The sequence below is a fragment of the Asterias amurensis genome, chromosome 17 (assembly GCF_032118995.1).
Source record: "Asterias amurensis chromosome 17, ASM3211899v1".
Classification (NCBI taxonomy): Eukaryota; Metazoa; Echinodermata; class Asteroidea; order Forcipulatida; family Asteriidae; genus Asterias; species Asterias amurensis.
The window spans coordinates 13,488,269-13,509,122 of NC_092664.1; the positions used below are offsets into that span (position 1 = coordinate 13,488,269).

The 20,854-nt window shown below is 38.2% G+C and overlaps 1 protein-coding gene across 1 annotated transcript; it reads left to right on the forward strand.

Moving 5' to 3' along the window:
- The first annotated feature begins 9,860 nt into the window (after positions 1-9,860).
- LOC139949992 (centriolar satellite-associated tubulin polyglutamylase complex regulator 1-like) lies at positions 9,861-19,935 on the forward strand. Its single transcript, XM_071948609.1, has 7 exons — positions 9,861-10,048; positions 11,782-11,884; positions 12,521-12,651; positions 13,520-13,690; positions 15,927-16,131; positions 17,061-17,225; positions 18,204-19,935. Exons 1-7 carry the CDS (start codon positions 10,006-10,008, stop codon positions 18,232-18,234), a joined length of 849 nt encoding a protein of 282 aa, XP_071804710.1. The 5' UTR covers positions 9,861-10,005; the 3' UTR covers positions 18,235-19,935.
- The last annotated feature ends 919 nt before the right edge of the window (positions 19,936-20,854 follow it).

Here is a 20,854-nt window from a genome sequence, read left to right on the forward strand (position 1 = left end):
ACAGTTGAGTGTAGATTCATTACAAACTCATAGATTCATTACTGTCTTTCCAAACTGAAAGATATAGCATTAAGTGCAACAAAACACAGCTGAAAATATGTTATCTTTCATTTTACAATAACAAAAAAATACATAAATATTAACATCAATTTTAAAACATTTATATGTACATTTCAGCGATGCGATTTGAAAAATCCAATTTTGTTTGCAGTAACCTTTACCCTGGATATGGATATTACAGTTCAGAATTTAAGACTTAATTCTACATCCAATTAAACAAAATCCCACTGGAGCAAGCACTGCATTGCATAATTAATAACTAATTTATAGGGGGGAAAATGGAGACTATAACATTATAATTGGTTCCTTGTAAAGTAAAGACCCAAGGCCTAAATTTCATAGAGCCAAAAAAATGTGCGTCTGCTAAGAAAAGTGAGCAGGATACCAGTCACAAATTGTACGTGTGACATGGCAGAAGGGATGGTAACCTTACTTTGGACATTGTTGTTGCGCTAAGCTACTTGTGCTTTTAAGCACATCTAAAATAGTTTGGGGGCTAACTCATCCTTAATTGCGAAGGACGCGGCTACAACGTGTTCAAGAAGCAGGCATGCAAGGGCACATATTGCAGCCAGCCACATCAACCCATTATGACCAGGGAGCACAGCCAAAGATCGGAAGTGTTTGATTTTTCCCGAGGGAGGAAAACCGGATGGTTTGGAAAAAAAAAACCTCGCGGCACAGCAGAGAACCAACGCCCAACTTAACTCACATGTGGCCATTGCCGGATATCGAACCATGGTCACTTTGGTGCTAGGCTGAGAGGCGAGCGCTTTAAACACAAGCCAACCATGCCACCCTTAGCTATTATACAGATAGTAGCTATAAGCGCTGCTTAAAGCAATCGCACAACATCGGTAAACAGTATTGTCCAAAGGCCCATCACTTCGTGCATCACAACTTAAATTTATTTGTAAATCTGTGAACTTTTAAGTTTTGTTCTGTTCAGAGAGTGTCAAATGGCTTTAAAAGCAGAGATTTGGAATTAATTAGGCCCTGATCTTGTCACTACCAAACCAACGGAAACGATATTCTTGTATTGGGTTCAATTCTGCATCTGCATCTATAGTCTTGGTTTAGAGACGTTCGTTTTGTAGATGCATTCGCCGATATCAAAAAAACGAATTATATGGAGAGATGACTGTATCAAACAAACATTTAGATCAAGTTTTTGCACTAGATTCGTAGACTTGCCTATGGTCCCCTAATAATAAGCCAGTTAAAGTTATTGCGACACAAAAACGAAGTTCCCTAAGACTATATATCAAAGTCCATTTCGTGTACGTGCATCCGCCCTTCATAAGTCCCTTATTTCATTTACCCCTTGTAGACAATAAGCTATTGTCTAATTACAAGCTATACTGCATGCTGTTCTCCGTCATTACCCTCATCATATTTTTCTACTAATTGCTATTTTTCGTGGGCTATGCCTGGTCTGTCTTGCTTTGTTGTTTCTGTTTTGTTCCAGTTCTTTGATTCGACATAAAACATGTTTTATTTCTATTGTTGTGGTCAATAATAAGAAGAGGAGGAAATTAATTGATGATTTGGGCCACACCGCAGCCCAAATAAACAAAACTGTTGTTGCTGTGTTAATGAGGCTTAACTAATTGTCAACTCAATTGTGAAAAGAAGAAACTCTCTTTAAAAGCATTGATCTATAACAATACATTGTAAAGCTCCATGTAAATGCAATTTTACCATCCTTGACACTTTGACTCTTTCAAATGTATCTTTGGTAATTACTCAAAAAATTAATCATAATTATAAACTAACTTACATGTAGCCCCTGCACCGCCCGAGTTCGCTGAGAAGGTAATTAGTTGTCAACGTTCTTGCAGTAAATTACTATTATAGTCTGTTGTGGTTAAAAACAAAAAAAGCAAATGCTTATTGTTTATGTACAATTTGTGCACTTTTTGAGAATATTCAGAGGTATAAAGTCCGTAAGGAACAATAATTAATGCCTAACTAATTAATGCCTAACTAATTAATTGTTAACGGCTAGTGGTAATTTTTATGTTTATTAATGGTTATAAATTTAAACAATATATGAAACACCGTAACTAACTTTTCAAGGCCTTTATACGGCTCTATGCTCATACTAATTAAAGGCAGTGGACAATATTGGTAATTATCAAAGACTAGCCTTCACAGTTGGTTCGTCTCAAAATTATGCATAAAATAACAAACCTGTGGAAATTTGAGCTCAATCGGTCGTCGAAGTTGCGAGATAATAATGAAAGAAAAAAACCACCCTTGTCACACGAAGTTGTGTGCTTTCAGATGCTTGATTTCGAGACCTCAAATTCTAAAGCTGAAGTCACGAAATCAAATTCGTGGAAAATTACTTTTTTCTAGAAAACTACATGACTTCAGAGGGAGCCGTTTCTCACAATGTTTTAGTCTGACTTTCGCGGCCCACAACCGCCCATACCTGGGATCTGCAGGAAACAGATGCAACCTGACCCAATATTTAGTTGTTTTGCTTTTATATTGCTATGGCATTAATTGCTACAAGGCATTAAGTATTTTTTAAATAGAACGGTTCCAACCAAAGGTTTTTGCCTTTGAAACATAATATAGTAATGTGTACTGTTATCTAGTTGGTGATTTACATGTATTGCAAGAACTGTGAACTTTTGAAAAATAAGCTTTACATGACCAACAGTCATGTTCATTCCCCCATTTTTACTGTTCCCCACACTTGTTTAGGTGCCCTCGACTGTTATCACATTTTCGTACTAATTGCTATTGTGTGATTCTGTGTTGGGCAGCGCCGATCTTGCTCGCTTTGTCGTTTCTGTTGTGTTTTTGATTTGTATTTGTATTGCATTGGTAGACTATAGGAGGATCCCGATAACGAGAACGAAAACGATAACGATAAAAATGCACGCTCGCGATTGGTTGAATTGCTCCTTGCAGAAAACGCCCACGTCATTCAACCAATCGAGGGCGTGCATTTTTATCGTTATCGTTTTCGTTCTCGTTATCGGGGCCTGTGTGATCGGGCCTTAATCCTCCTATAGTCTACCAATTACAGTTATTTAGGCTTACGGTAGACCAAGACAAAACTGTCGTTTGGACCTTTGAACAGTCTTGACAAGTGACACGTTGCCGTGAAATCGTTTGATTTGAAATGCATAAGGTTAAACAATTAATGTTGTACAAGTAGTATATAATGATCCAAACAGTGATAGGCATAATATGGCTCGAAATTTATTGCGTGTTTTTTCTTTTATTTTGCGAACGTACACGGTTGGCCATTATGACTCCACAAAATGGCGTGCCGTGTTAGTTCACGACGTATAGGCCTATAAGGAAAAGCCGTGCAATTTTGTGGCATTTTTGTGTGGATCGTTATGTTCTACTTTTAATTTATCTATCTAACCATATGCATTCACAAACGGTTTCAAACGCTTCTCATGAACCAACTTGCCCGATTCAAGGCTGATGGTTATACGTGTCCCTTAAATATACAAGACGAATGTATTTCTGCATAAGCATGAGCTAAATATATAAACAAATAATGCTTTTTATATAGGTCCATGAAGAGCAATATCATAACCATTCTTGAAAATGTATTTTAAAATATACACACTTTCAGCGAAATCTAAAAAACGCTGCTTCGCTTTAAAATCAAATTTTCACAGGTTGGTTTTATTGTATTTGTATACATCGAACGGTTCTAAAAGGTATACTTCTCCTTTAACCCTCTAGTCCCTGCACCGCCCGAGTTTGCCGAAATAATTTTGTTTTTCTTTTCAAGATTCTTGCAGTAACTTTACTGAAATCGTAATTCAAATGTTTTAAAGATAGCCAAGGCTTATTATTTATAATTAAACGCACAACTTTTGACCCTTTCGGTAATATTTGTACAAGTCCTCATTGGGGAACAATAAAAACCCCTACGGTAATATTTATGGCGATTATTTTTGTATAATGATAAAATGGATACAATAGCTTTTCAAGGCTTTTATCTGGCTCAATGCTGATTATTTGCGAAGGCATAAGTTTTCGACAATATCACCATGAATGATAAATACAGTTTCCTTTGTTAGGTGTTCGGGCCAACAGCCCGGAACACCTCTTATTTTTGTTCGGTTTTTTTTTTTTATTGATACTTCTTCTTCTTCTTCTTCTTCTTCTTCTTCTTCTTCTTCTTCTGTACGTCCCTTGTCCCCCTACAAAAACATCTTTCCAAACATCGTATGAACTTGAAACTTCACACACAGTTAGATATTTATTAGGAGAAGAAACCGTGTGAGATACGTCATGATGACGTCATCAATTCTTGAGTTATGAATATTCAAAGTTTATTAATTCAAAAAATCATAACTTTTGATCTACATGAGGGATTTTTAAAATCGAAACATCATCGGAATCGTCATTGAAAACTCCGTAAACGCCCCACAGACATGACCCCATTTTGATGTTGTCTTCCGGCTCAAAAGAGAGGTTGAAAATTTCAAAATTCACGTCTAAAGAACAACGTAAATCCCCATTGGTATGTGCATAAACATTGCACGTAGGCATACACACAACGTGTAGTGTATTAGCGGTGCAGCAGAGCACGCTCCAGTGATCTCCCATTCTGCTTATTAGCGGCGATTGTCCGCTAAAAAAATCACACTTCCCAAGCACATATAAAGTTGAAACTTCACACATAGTTAGATATGTATAAGGAGAAGAAACCGTTTGAGTTATGTCACGATGAGTTATGTCATCAATTCTTGAGTTATGGATTTTCAAAGTTTATTATTTCAAAAAATCATAACTTTTGATCTACATGATGGGTTAAAAACTCCGTAAATGCCTCGAAGACGTGATCCCATTTTGAGCTCGTCTTCTGGTTCAAAATCGAGTTTGAAAGTTCACAATTTCTTGTATAAAGAACTACGAAATTTCCCCATTGGTTGTGCGTAACACTTGTGGCGTACACGTGTAGTGTATTAGGCATAATTTATTTGGTGGCATGCTGCCAAGTTTGTTGTACTCTGTGCCATAGCGTGATATGCATAGAGCTATAGCTATGCAGAACGCTGCGAAAACGATTTCGTTTCAATCTTCAGCGTCAAATTGTTCAAATGTTACCCTTCTGATGGCTTAGTGGTCAATGTGGAATTAAAAACGGAGTTTCGCTGAGATGGCCACCTACTTCAGTGATTCATGGGACTTTTAATTAAGTGAGAAAACAACAGTACAAAATGACGAACATTGGTCATGTTTTGGTTAAACACCGAGAAGAATAGAGACGTTACATCGATCGACCACTCCCCCGGGTGAAGGGCGTTTTGGGCCCACGGAATTCACGTCAGTATTACGATATCTATTACTTCTTGAACTTAGCATAATCATCAATGGTTTTGATTATTTGTTAAAACAACTATCCAAGTTATTTTGAGTTAAATATTTTGAAGAAAAAAAATCTCTGAAATAACATAAGCCCTTTCAAACTTTCTCTAGTAGGAAAGGACGTTACGTAAACTAATCTATTTCTACCTCCATGCACAGAAATGGATGTTACAATACAAAACATTCAAAGAAAACAGAATGGTTAAAGCATAAGGCCCAAGCAATTAGGAGTGGTCTTGCTAAAATAAACTGCCGGATTAAACAAAACTTTAGTACAAACAAATCAATAAAACAATCCAGATTTTCGTCTTCTTCTTCTCTTCGTCCCTTGTCCTCGAACAAAAGCACACTTCCCAAACTCGTATGAACTTGAAACTTCGCACATAGTTAGATATGCATTAGGAGTGGAATAATGTGTTAGTTAGGTCATGATGACGTCATCCATTCTTGAGTAATAAAAATTCAAATTATTATTTCAAAAAATCATTATTTTTGATCCACGTTTTTTTTTTTTACTTCTTTTTTAAAACATCATCAATAGAGCGCGAAAAAGCTTCATGAAGAATAGTCTTCGTTCAAGGCGGTTAAACATACATGCCCCTTACAGTCTTTTCTTCAGTCGTCAGTCAATATTTCCTAAGTTCATATTTCCTAAACTACATAAGCTATTTTGACAATCTGTACATCATATGAAAGGGCTTTACGTACTTGACAGAAATGGATATGTTGGTGAACTTTCGTTGACCTATTGACCTGTTTAAACGGGAAGTGACTGTGAAATGATTTGAAAGGGCGTGGTTTATTGTCTTTTAGGTCGAAATAAACATCCTTTGATGCTTTACCATCACACCATACAAGTCTGGCAAAGGTCTGGTTTAAAACAAATATTACCGATGACGTCACCAAACATACACTTTTACTAGATGACGTAATCATGTAGTTTTGACAGTTTTTGTAATTTGAATCATTTATTACAAATCTTGAGAACAAAGCAAGGTGTAATATTTGTTTTTTAATCCAGGCTTTTACTCCCGGAAACCGAACACCTTGAGTTTGTTCACAAACTCTCAATCTCTAGTGTTTACTAATAAGCGTTTTGTTGGGTAAGTGCTAAATTATTTCATCATCATTAGCTTCGTCAAGTCAACCGCATAATACAGTGTATCGCTTTAGGTGGCTGGGCGGTCCAGTGGCTAAATGGTTAAAACATGGCAATGTGTAGTTGGTGATTTACAAATAGCAAGAACTGTGAACATTTGACAAATAGACTTTAGAATATTATGCTTAAGTTGAGATTCGAATATTTCACCCAATTCTTGATGCAGTAACTCAGAATTTACGGTAAATGTTGAAGGTATGAATCAGCAGGTTTCTTACACACAGCTGGACGTGGATTACCGCAGGGAAAATCATGCCATTGCCGTTTTGATCCGTAAAGCTTAGAAAAAGCAGCACAGTCTTCGGAATCTCCAGAACGTGACCTTTCACCCTGCCCAGAATCCCAATTCCTATATGTGACCACCATGTCACCCTCCCAGCACTCCCATTCCCCCTCTATCTCTTCATCATTACAGCCAATCCAAGCATTTGTTGAAACCAATGAAAACATGAAATTATGTTCTTGAAGGTTGCTTGGTACAGCTAGAACCCCGCCCACTTTCAGGCATTGCTCCCCAGCCTCTTCCCAAGTAAAACTTTGCTCAGTGACTTGGTAGCACGAGTCACCCCAGTGGTGCCAAGATGCTGGGCAAGTAGGTACAAACATATAGCACTTTTGGCTCTGAACAATTGTACTTGAAACTGACAAAATTAGAAATGCAGCACAGATGCTGGAAAATGATGAAAACATTATGTATGTTTGTAACCAAGTAAAATGCAGGGCAGATAAAATACAATTGAGCTGAAATTCACTTAATTTATGTTAATTTGAAAATATACATTAATTTTAAATGTATCGTCATACAGGTTCTATTGGCAACTTGAAAACACTATTTCTATTTGTGCCAACTGCATCCTTTTAAAAAAGAGTTAAATACCATATGCAATCAGTCTCAATGTTGGAATTAGTAAACAGTCAAATTTGATCACAACATGTAGTGGTCCAGTGGCTGTGTCCTTATGAATACTAAACAAAAGCTTAAAGATTTTCAATTTACATGTAGTCAAAAAGGCCTAATTTCAGCTTACCACTAAGTTCATTGTGTAACTCTGATGGGACCGTTGATGTGTGTACATCAAACTCTTCCTGTAGCCGTATTCAGCTAAATGTGTATAAGAGGCCTAGTTGCAACTCCACACATTCACATACAAACTGAGGAACATCTCCCCTTGATTTTTATAAAAACAAAACCCTTTCAAAGTCACTTGAAGGCAAGTTTTCTTGGATGGCTGTCTCATCAAGGGGATACAATCCTCTTCAGTTGAAATTGTGCAAAGACAAAAAAAAACGTTTTAGAAATCCAAAGAAAATTCTTCAAATAGTACAGGACTCCAAAGAAAATTCGTTAAGGTATTCAGAACTCCTTGTTTCACAGCCTCAGTTCAACGTGCTCAAAAATTACCTTTATAGGGGAGGAAAGTTCTTCTTTTTACAAGATCAGAGACTTTTACTGTACTTTTGCAGTCAGTTTGGAGGCATCTCTTTCTAGATGTGTAAAAGGAGCACTTTTACATCTTCAAGATTGCTGTTGGTGTTCACAGATTCTTCTGACTCTGCCGTTGTCTTGAGATTGCGTAGAATAGTCGAATTATAGATGCTTCAAAATGTTTCGAAATATTGTTAGCCGATCATGAAATTGAAATGTTAAATGTTTTCAAATTATTGGCAAGGGTTGGTAATATCAATTCGCAGTGTGTCCAGATAGATTGTGCAAGTCTCTCACCCATACGCTTGAATGTATTTACCTCACTGAGCAGTTGTCAAGAAAATGCCAAACGCAAGGTAGCTTGGTAGTAACACCGGCGGTAGTAAAGTATGGCCATTAGATATTCGCATAAAATGAAGTTTCCAAATAAACACTCATTTTTGGGGGCCAGCAGATCTATATACGTCCCCCCACAAGCCGGCACAGTCGCCGGAAGACCTATGAAGACGAACGAGGCCGAAGCCAGGGGCGGCCTGGACTTGGTGTGTAGCGGCAGTCCTCCCGGGGCACGGTAAAGTACGGTGGCGTTAGAAGGATAGGCTCAAGTACAGATTTCCACCCAGAAATGAGAACGATGATGAGACGATGATGCTGTGGTGGCCGGATCTCTTTGGTAAAGTCTGTGAGCCAGAGTTGTACGTCCAGGATGGAGATAACTTAAACATAACAAGCTGGATTCTTGATCAACGTAGACTCATACCGATGTGCAAAACTAAAGGCAGTTGAAGTTCATAACAAGAGGGATCAATAATGTAGACGTATTCCCTTCACTTGATTCATGACAGTCCTAGCACAGACAGAAAAATCTGGTCGGTTGGTTTGACCATCTATCCTCCAAGGTTTGACTGACTGAGGAATTCTTGCTGTTCGGGTTTTGTGCAGATTTCTATAAACCAATGGGAGCGGTGAAAATAAGGACCGCCCAGACGATCAATAAAACATGTAAAAAAAACAGCCGCACTCGAATAACCAGACATACAATGATAACATAATGATATTGTGTACGTGTGCTGTCACTTTCATCGCAAGTGAGTTTAAAGGCTTACTTTAGCTCTTGCAAACTGCTAACCAACCAAAGGGAACGACGGTATCAGCATCTCAGCATCTATCCCGTAGTCTTCTGACCGTGGAGGCACCCCTTGAAGATTTGTCAGTTAGTTTCCTCCATCCTTTTCGATCTTCAGACTTTCTCAGGGAGTCCTTCAGCGTCACACCCGTCACTCGATGATGTTGTCCAAAAAATAGTTAACGGCCCGACGTTCGACCCAGAGTCTCTAGCAGAGTCTTTCTCGAAGGCTTAAAAAAAAAATTCAATTAATTCTATAGGATCCCTCGACTACTGGGCCCCTGTCTATAGCCGCAAGATGAAATCTGAGGTGGTGTAGTTTTCTTGAGAAATGAGTCAAACAAGTCACAATTGCTTTCGTCTCATTCCCTCGATACACTAGAAATTGGTTTTAGAAGTGGCCCGTTCTAGCTCCATGGTTTTACATGCTAAAGCTGATACGAAAATTATTTTTAGCGACATTGTTTTAAAAACTATATCGAACCATGCCCTGGAATTGGAGCAATGTTCGATACTGGTAAACTCGAGAGCTACGTCACACAGCTACGTCACAGTTTCTGTTCGTCTTTCAACCCTTTCAGTCTAGTCGCTCACCGAACTTGCTCTTTGCTAAAACGTGATTGAGGGCGCTAGATCACTTTTGCGGTTGCGTAGTACCTGCGTAGTCGATGACCCTGACTCTTCTGTGTATAAAATGAACTACAGTCAATTTGTTGCCAGCCTATTGGAAGTGTCTGCATTCTTTTTGTTGATGTCGTCGACTGCTTCATTTCTCAAAAGTTGTTTATTTCTAAGATCTATAATCGTCAGTAACTGAATGCGACCTTTGTGAAGATTTGTACGTTTTTCAAGAGTAGAATAATTCTAAAGGAATGCAGAATGGATACAAGCAGGTTTGCCATGACAGCTGAGGAATATTTAGGTAATATATTTGGGTGAACTTTATTTTAATTAACTGCAAATTTAAATTATTGGGGGTGACTTTTATTCGGCCTATGCTTTATTTATTATGAGTGTTATTTAGACTAGAGTTAGACACTGGACAACAACCCTGTGAAAAATTGAACTCAATTGGTCGTCGAAGTTGCGAGATAATAGTGAAAGAAAAAACACCCTTCCTTTGTTGTCTTGTCACACGAAGTTGTGTGGTAGTTTCAGAATCAGATGCTTGATTTCGAGACCTCCAAATCAAATCCGTAGATCTTGCATTTGAAATCAAATTCGTGGAAAATTACTTCTTTCTTGAAAACTACGTCACTTCAGAAGGAGTGGCCTTTTCTCACAATGTTTTATACTATCGTTGTCAACCTCAATAACATGTAAGGTTTTATGAAAATGGTTATTTTGAGTAATTACTAATAGTTTCCCCTGCCTTTAAAGAAATTCAATTGCAATGTTAGTAACAATTTTTTAAAAATCTAAATGGCTGTGTCTATTTTTGACGGTGTGGTGACACAGTGCAGAAAATTCTGTCCGCAAAGATTCGGCGGACTATGTAGACAGGTTTTGATCTGGATGTGTTTACCATGTTTACTCATCATGGGTAGCCAGGCCAGTTTAGCGAGTACAGGAGGAGATCTATGACTGAGTTTTCCAACAGTTAACATGGCTGTTAAATATAAAACCTTTTTATGCTAAAAATGCAGTAACTTGTATATATAAGTAAAGTGTAGAAAAGGCACTTGTCAAAAAACATAGTCTCATTATATAGCAAGGAAGCAGGTACAGAACATCAGACATAACCACAACAAGAGGTCACTCTCTCAAGCTCTTCAAGCCATCCCTGAAGAAAAACATTAGCTGCAGGAAAAATGTCTTCACCCAAAGAGTAACAAACATATGGAACTCCCTTCCATAAGCTATAGTGGATGCTAAAACTGTTGCAAGATTCAAGTCAAAACTGGATATTATTATTATTATTATTATTATTATTATTATTTATTCGGCCAAGATTTCAACAAACAGTACAAGATACAATATTACTACTCACTGGAAGGAGGAAAAGATAGGATATGGGGTCACAAAAGCTATGCCTAATTAATTTACCCATTAAAAGAAATAGAAACTTAATTATGTCAATAGAAGAAACACTGTTAAAAATAAAAACATTCAACCTGTTATTTTTTAATACAGTGTAACTTGTGTATATTTTTAGTTACTGGGTCTAGGAAGGCTAGATAGCTCATGTATTGGTGGAGCCCTAGCACGTTAAACAGGGCCCAATTTTATGGCTCTGCTTACCGAAAGCACAGAATCGGCACTTACAGAAGCAGGGAATTCTGTGTAATGGCAAGTGCATTTCATGGGTAAGCGGCAAATTTTGGCTCCTGTACATGCGTTCAGGAGTAAGCAACAAGATTTGGCACAGGAGGTTGTTTTTCAAATACCACTCTACTCTAGTAAATCAAGTTTTTATCTTAGCGTATAGTTTTTATCCTTATGCTGTTCGTGCTTTTAATGTTAACTAGTTCCAGTTTTTCTGCTTTTTGTAGCGTATATATTTGTATATATTTATATTTTTGTATCTTCTCTGTAATGTTTTTAAATGTAATTTTGTGATTGTTAAATCTAGAGAGCTTGAGGTTCACTACAATTTCCGATGTTTTTAACGTTGGCTGAATAAATAATTCTAATTCTATGTTTTTGTATTTCCAGCAAGTCAGCACATTCCTGTGTACCTAGAGGACGCCATCAGTCAGTTGATGGAACACAAAGAAGAATATCCCAAAGTCAACCCGGCAAAGTTTCTTCAAGACTAGTAAGAAGAAGTAGTTCTGTAACTGCACCCATTTGTTTTTTAGTACGTGGGTAATTTTTATACCATACAAAACATCATGTCCACAGATTTCCATTAAACTTACTCAGTTTGAAGATATTGGTGGTAGAAAGCTTCCCTTAAGCTGAATGCTGAGGTGCTGTAGTTTTTGAGAAAAGAGTAAAACTAATTTTCGTCTCAGTCTGTCAGTGAGACGGAAATTACTTTAGCATGTAAAAACAAATTAACATGGTAAAATACCATTAAACACGTTTTTACGTGCTAGACTGAGACTCAAATAGTTTTTGTGACATTGTTTAACTCATTTCCCCAAAACTACAGCACCTCAGCAAGTAATATTTTAAGGTAAAGCTTTCTACTATCATTATCTTCAAACAGTGTAAGTTTAATGTAAATCTGTAGACATTGTGTTTTGTGTCCTGCAGAAAGTACCCAAACCCTTTAATAGAGTGTGTTGTTTATTTTGTTGTGTTCCCTTTGTGTATCTGTTATTTTTCACCCCCTCACTGTCAGGCGCTGTGTTCTCTGTTTTGCGTGGTAGAAATGCTCTGTATTATTATTATTATAACCACAAAAGAAAATTACTTACTCCTGTGTTACTTTTTGTTTTTCATGAAGTTTTCTCAGCATTCAGCAAAGGACCCATATACTCTTTCGGGAGTACAACTTCCTCCGAGCCACGCCCCACAATCGAGCATCCTTCATCCGCACATTTTGGAAATCCTTCCGTCATATCGGCGACAGTGGAGGTTTGCTACACATTTATTTTTCTCTTTTTAGTCTCTTGCTATTCTCTAGCACTTTTCACACTACTCTGGCCCTTTTTAAACCACAGCTTCGGCTTGAGGCTCTGTTCTCTCGTCTGAAGTCCCTTAGCGCATATACCCAAAGCCTGCGCAAGTGTCAATACAACCGACAGGGTCAAGCTAGTCTTAGCCGAGTCCAAAGTCAAATCCAGTTATTTCGAAAAGGGCCTTATTTGCCCCCTGGGTTAACGGTCGTCCTTTTCACACTATTTGATCGCTTTACCACTGGTCTGAGAAAGTCTTCAGGCCTGAAGTCTATTAGATTCAAACATTTGCATGAGGAACTCTTTCTCAAAAAAATATGTTACTTCAGAGGGAGTCCTTTCTCACAATGTGTAAACTACCAACAGCCCTCCGTCGCCTATTGCCAAGTAAGTTTTTATGCTCTGTATTTTGAGCAATCACCAAAGATGTCCAGTGCCATGAAAGGGTTTTGATACTTTTTGTAGATCAAGTTTTTAACTGTAGAAGTTTCAGCTTCATTAGTCGTCAAGTATTATTGAGGGAAAAAAGGTCAAAATCACAGAGCGATGTTTTCAGGAGAGTCGCAAATAACAGTAACGGTAATTACGTTGTTTGTCTCCTTATTCAATTTGTTTGTGGCATTATTTTACTAATTTCTCAAAAACTACAGCACCTCTACAGGTAATATTTGAAGGGAAGTTTTCTACCATCATTATCATCAAACTGTATCGGTTTAATAAATATATGTGGACTCTTTGTTTTGGGTCGTACAAACCCTAAAGCAGCTTTATGAAATTGGGCCCTGGACCAATTCTTACAAGGTCTCTATAACTACACCCATTTGCAGATTTATTGAATGTCAGGGAATACCACTCGCTCCTCTGTCTCCTGTGTCCGGACTTCCCCCTCGATCTCGTTCAAGGAACAGCTCGGATCATCTTTCTTGAAGACGCTATGGACTCGCTGACATCATTTGCTGACTTCCTCTACGCCTTCCAAGTGCAGTTCTACTTTGAAGGTACATATATACTGATACTTCAGGGAGGCAACGAAGGCGATTGCCTCCGTGTCCCCTGCTCATTGCCTTGGTGCCCTTGAAATGCTCCAGTACAAATTTACAATTTCCTCATAGGGTGCCCTTTACCAAGAAGAACATGCCTTGGTGCCCTTGCCGTTTCCAAAAGGAAGCATACAGCCCTATAAATGTAACCCATGATTTGGTTCTTCTCATTCACTTTTGGTAGCGTGTTCTTCTCTAGTATATTTTGTTATTAAATGAAATTACCAAAAATATTACGAGCCTGTCTTCTTTGCCTGTTTTGTATGTTAACAAAAAGAGGGCAGTACTTGTGCCAACAAAAATAATAATGTACTTAACTTGTAGAAATTAATTAATTGGCTTGTAGCTGCAGTGCGCCTATACTACTGCCAAACAGCACACCACAGCACCAAGAGTCTTAGAAAAAGTAATACGTAAAGTAAGTGTCGAATTGACAGCGATGGTTGGTTATACTGAAAACGATAGTCGGGTTAAAGCCATTGGACACTTTCTGAACAGAACAAAAATTAAAAATCCACAGATTTACAAGTAACTTACACGGTTTACATAAGGTAATGGTAAAAGACTTCTCTTGGAATATTATTCCATGAAATGCTTTACTTTTTGAGAAAACATTAAAACAGATATCAATTCTCGACATCAAGGGTTTTCCCGTTATTTGCTCCCGACTCCGATAACCGATTGAGCCTAAATTTTCTCAGGTTTGTTATTTTATATATAAGTTGTGATACACGAAGTGTGGGCCTTTGGACAATACTGTTTACTGAAAGTGTCCAGTATGGCTTTAAACGAAAATACAAAAACTATTACGAGCCTGGCCTCTTTGCCTGTTTTGTATGTAAACAAAAAGAGGGCAGTACTTGTGCCAACAAAAATAACATGGTACTTAACTTGTAGGTATTAACTAATTGGCTTGTAGCTGCGGTTCGCCTGTACTATTGCAAACAGCACACCACAGCACCAAGAGTCTTAGAAAAAGTAATACGTAAAATAAGTGTCGAATTGACAGCGATAGTTGGTTATACTGAAAACGATAGTCGGGTTAAAGCCATTGGACACTTTCTGAACAGAACAAAAATTAAAAATCCACAGATTTACAAGTAACTTACACGGTTTACATAAGGTAGCGGTGAAAGACTTCCCTTGAAATATTATTCCATGAAATGCTTTACTTTTTGAGAAAACAGTAAAACAATATCAATCAAGAATTACGGATTTTTTTTAAACACATGTCATGACACGGCGAAATGTGCGGAAACAAGGGTGGGTTTTCCCGTTATTTTCTCCCGACTCTGATGACCGATTGAGCCTAAATTTTCACAGGTTTGTTATTTTATATATAAGTTGTGATACACGAAGTGTGGGCCTTTGGACAATACTGTTTACCGGTGTTGTGCAATTGCTTTAAACAACAATGTATACAACTGGTCGGTTGAGATGCTGGACTGCACAGGAGACGAATACTACATGTAAGTGCCAGGGTGAGTGCGTGTGCAGTCAGACTTCGATTATTATTATTATTATATACCCGTGGAGTTGGAAAAACGCACATGGATGACTTAATGAAAAGAATGTATGAGGGCAACCTGGGCGTGTTAGAATTAATGGGACAAAAGAAAATACTGTAAGGGCTTCTACACCTTCATTTCAGTCTTCATCATTCATCATTTAGAGGTCCCAACCGAGATTCCGTTTTCAATGTCAAGCCAGAAGTGTTTATCCCTCATCATGTTTACTGTAAGGGCTACTACACCTTCATTTCAGTCATCATCATTCACCATTTAGAGGTCCCAACCGAGATTCCGTTTTCAATGTCAAGCCAGAAGTGTTTATCCCTCATCATGTTTTGAAGGTCCTCAATTTCAGACTCTGCATCTGTACCAATCTCGTCGGAGTAGTTGAAAGGTCTGCATCTTCTATTAGAGTTGTTTCTGTCAAAATATTACACAGTGAGGTACATTGTACAAGTCACAATTTCCATTGCATAGTTTGAATAGGTTCTTTTTGGGACGCTTGGTGGCAGCAGACTTACCAGGTAAATTCCTTTGTTCTCGGTAATGTGTGAGTGCTCAGAACTACGTAAACAGTGGAAATTTACCTGGTAAGTCTGCTGCCACCTAGCGTTCCAAAGTCTCCTTTTGGAAAAATCTTCAAGATGCTCAATCCCTCACTTTGACGTTATTTTTTACTGTAGATTTTCTGCACATGTGCTCGTCTGTGTACCACCATCTGGTGGCGTCGTTACCGAGTCCCAGAGAGGCAGTGTACATCCCGAGTGAATCCTCCCCAAGACAAGAGAAGAAACATCCCAAACCCGTGGAGCATGCCACGCCCGATGGGGTGGAGTCCAGACTGTTCCTTGAAGCATTGACTAAAAAATGCGCAGAGGCTACCTACAGGTGAAGATTAGGGCGTGGCTTCTGTTGTGCATCCAGGGAGTCAGAAAACCACTCCCAGTGCAGGGATTGGATTTTCTCCATTTTTAGCCTTTTTTTTTAGGTGTTTAGGTGTTTGGGTTCAGCCCGGATCACCTCTTATTTATTTTAAAAATATTTGTTGGTAGTGTCGATGTTGCAACTATTTGAGGCGCGACTAGTCGAGTAGTCAAGTTTCACTATTGGCCCAGGCTTCCTTAAAGGCACTGGGGTGGATTTCACAAAGAGTTAAGATTAGTCTAATCTCGAGTTAGGACCAGTTACTCATCCTAACTTAGGACTAGCCATACGTTTTTAATATCTCCTAGGACTAGTCCTAAGTTAGTACTAGTACTAACTCTTTGTGAAATCGACCCCTGGACACTATTGGTAATTACTAATACTAAATGTTAGCATTAAAAACTTACTTGGTAATAAGCAATGAAGAGCTGTTGATAGTATAAAACATTGTGACAAACAGCTCCCTCTGAAGTACAGTAGTTTTCGAGAAAGAAGTGGTAATTTTCCAATAAAATAATTGAATTTGATTTTCGAGACCTCAGAAATAGATTTTGAGGTCTTGAAATCAAGAATCTGAAAGCACACAACTTGGTGTGACAAGGGTGTTTTTCTTCCATTATTATCTTGCAACTTCGACGACTAATTGAGTTCAAATTTTCACAGGTTTGTTATTTTAAATTATGAGGTTGTTGAGATACACCATGGAGGTAGAAGTTTTAGTATTTCTACCTCCATGGATACACCAAGTGAGAAAGACTGTTCTTTGACAATGACTAATAGTGTCCAGTATCTTTAAGATTCACCTTGAAAAGCACCACATCCTACCAACAGGGTCTTCGATGAAGCCCTGCCAAAATTGATTATTTTTCTCTTCGCTCTTTTTCTTTCAACAGTTGCCCGCCAATCATCTGCTTGTCTAAAATTCTAAACAGCGCCTCCAGGGTATCGTTTTACGGCTTTCTGAGTCGTCTCGCTAAGAGTGGAGCAATAAATGAGAGTGTTGGGATGCTTCCGGCCAAGGGATCGTTGTATGAGGGTACCGACCAAGAGCTCACATCGTAAGTTTCATGCCTGTGATCTACCAAGTTATTTGCACATTTTGTTCATTGGCTTGTTGTGCCCGACTTGTTAAGAGCACTTGACTCGGGCTCTGGTGTTTCTGAACAGCAGAGTTTGGGTTTGAGTCTTGGTCATGACCAGGGGCCAATTTCATAGAGCTGCTTAAGCAAAGCACGAAAATAGCTCGCTTATTTTACACATGTTACTGGCCAAAATGTCATGCAGTATACATTGCCTAAGTGACTGGTATTTAGCTGTTGTTTACAATAGCATACCAATTGAGTGGAGTCTTGGCCGGTAATCTGATTTTTCTAAGCAAGGATTTTTTTCCTTACGCAAAATTTTGTGCTTAAGCAGCTCAATGAAATTGGGCCATGGTGTGTTTTAGCCGAATGGTTTAAGCAAACTGGACTAATCAGCAGTATTATGTGGCCGAATGGTTTAGCACACTGGTTTCAAGCTGTGGTGTTTTTGATCAGCAGAGTGTGGGTTTGAGTCCCACCCAGTCTTGACATGGTGTGTTTTAGCCGAGTGGTTTAAGCAAACGGGACTAATCAGCAGAGTGTTGGTTTGAGTCCAAGTCTTGACACGGTGTATTGTGGACGAGTGGTTTTAGCACACTGGACTCAATCTTTGGTATTTCTGTTCAGCAGAGTGTTGGTTTGAGTCCCAGTCTTGACACGGTGTATTGTGGACGAGTGGTTTTAGCACACTGGACTCAACTGGACTCAATCTTTGGTATATCTGATTGTTGGTTTGAGTCTCGGTCTTCACACACAACATATAAGGAAAACCATGCAATTTTGAGACATTTTTGTGTGTTTTATTATTTTCTACTTTTAAACCATATCAGTCTGAGCCATATGCTTTTTATAACAAACGGTTTTCAAGCGCTTTTCATAGACCAACTTGCCCGCTCCAAGGCAACATGTCCCTTTAATGCCAATATTTACTAAGTGTTTGTTGTTATTTTACAGACCGATCACAAGAACCCAACAAACCAGTTGAGCAAACAAGAGACGATTTGTAACCGAGGAAATACCCCTCTAAGAACTGTTGCACACCATCAGTGTTGTAGCTAGACCAAGTTTAGTGTTGGGCTCTAAATGTTTAGATATGGGGCCATCATTGCTCAAGTTGAATCTAGGGGAACTCTGTGCTGGGCAGCACAGTGTATTTTGCTGAGAGTGCTGAGTGAGATCTGTTAGTTCTGGGCAGGCCCGCCCAGAACCGTCCACCCTGGCTACGACACTGTACACTATAACTGGAAAAGTTCATCCAAGTGCAAAAGAAAACAGGGGCGACAGGTAGCCCTTTTCACACTGTATCTCTTATCCCTTGGGAGTACAGCCCTGGGGAGGCACAGCAGGATTTTTTTCACCCCACCGTTAACATCATCAGTCTCCGCCAAGATCACTATTCCACGGGAGTCTGGCTGCACATTTCAAAGAATACCCCAGGAGCAGGGTGGCTATTCCCTGGGTGTCCATTGGCTGGGGCCAAGAGGGGGTTAAGTGCAGGGGCAACCTCGGGGAATACAGTAGTGTGAAAAGGGCTAAAGAGGTGCACAACTGTTTTCTCACAATTGTATTTGCTTTGTGAAAATGGCTTTATGGGTGAACCAAGGACTTTGCACTGGAACATGGTGGCATCTTGCAATTTGGAGGAGTGAATTTAATGATTTCTTATCCTAAAATAGATTTAAAAAGAAAGAAAAAAAGAAAAGAAAAAGTGTATTAAAGGCACTTGGCACTTTGGTAGTTAGCATAAAAACTAACTTGATAATTGATAGTATAAAACATTGTGAGAACAGCTCCCTCTGAAGTAACATAGTTTTTGAGAAAGAAGTAATTTCTCACTAAAATATTTGAATTGATTTCGAGACCTCACCTGAGGTCTAGAAATCAAGCACCTGGGCTGTTGGATTACCAACCGAAAACTCCCTTGTCGCACAAGTTGTGTGCTTTCAACATTTATAAAAAATAAAAAATAAAAAATAAAAATATTGGTTTTTTTTGAAAGCACACAACTCGTGCGACAAGGCAGTTTTTTCTTTCATAGTCTCTCGCAATTTTGACGACATTGAGTTCAAATTTTCACAGGTCTGTTATTATATGCATATGTTGAGATACACCAAGTGAGAAGGCATGGGGCCAATTTCATAGAGCTGCTAAGCACAACAATTTGCTGAGCATGATATTTTTTCCTTGGTAAAAAACATGGTAAAAACAGGATTACCAACCGAATTTCCAGGTGAATTTCAGGATAAGCAAACAGCTGAACATGCAGTAACAAGCAATTTTTTAGTGGTTGGAGTCCGGTTTTTATCAATGAAGAAATTTCATGCTAAGCAAAACATAGTGCTTAGCAGCTCTATGAAATTGGGCCCTGGTCTTTGACAATTACCAAAGGTGTTGATGCTTTTAAAGAATCAAATTGAAGTGGTTAAATGCAATATACTAACTTAATGTTTTTTGTTAACAAGTTTGTAGATATTTGTACATTTTATAATGGTCAATCAGTTATTAGTCGTTTAGTGTGGACATATTCTTAGATGCGGTACATCTGTTTAAGAAACATATAAATCTACATAAAATTCTATCCTTATTACTTAAAGTTGCATTCCACTTATGAAATCAGATAAACTGATGCACTTCAGTCTCAAATAAGTCGTTCTGAAATAAATGACTACATGTATTGAAAAAACAACCTTTGTCCTAAATCTCCTTTTGTAACAGTGTAAATTTAACTCTTTTTAAGTAGGTGAAGGTCATAATTGCTTTTAATATCGAAAGGAATAAAGTAAAGTGCTGTTTAATTTTAAAACTTTATATCCAACATAGCAGAACTAAGGCCAAGTAAAATAATAAATATATTTAGCTACCCCCCTCTTCCCTTTTGAGGCCGCCTCCTTTTTCTTTCTTTTTCTTTATATAAGTTTTTTTTTTTGTTAAATATGTGTTTATGTTTATAAAAAAAAAAAAATCTAAAAAGGGATATACTTCAACGGTAGAAAATAAACTTTGAGAAATTTTTGTCGCGCAGACAGCCATTATTTGTTCAATGTCCTGTCCGCATGTTTAATTTTGTGTTGTGAGTTTGAATAGTAGAAGAAACAATGGATTTTTTAAGTTTTAAAAAGGACTGGGCCATCTTTAAATAAAAAGCCCATCCTTGTGTTTCAACCGGACGCTAACTGGCCTAAAGGATCCTATGATAAACGAAGCAGAAAATAACCCGCTGGAAAAATAAGGGCGAAAAATAAAACGCCGTATCTACTCCCTCTGCCATTGTTTACTTAATTAAAACAAAATTGCTTATAGTGTTCAGTATTTGAACGTTTTATTTTACCGTGTCTATTATGTATTTTCGTTTATTCTTTGAGAAATCAATCAAGTGTTTGAGAATTTCGTAACAGCCAAATTTCGCTCACGTTGGCTTTTAAGAAACCTCATGCTATTGGCTGTACTGAGTTATTGCCTTAATTTCGTCAGAATTATGACCAATCATAAGAAGGCTCTGACAAAGTCACTTACACACGGCGCGCGCGCACACTTGTCCGCATGCATCATGTACTTTTGTGTGTGCACGACATGCATGACATACGTGTAATGTACATGTACATTAG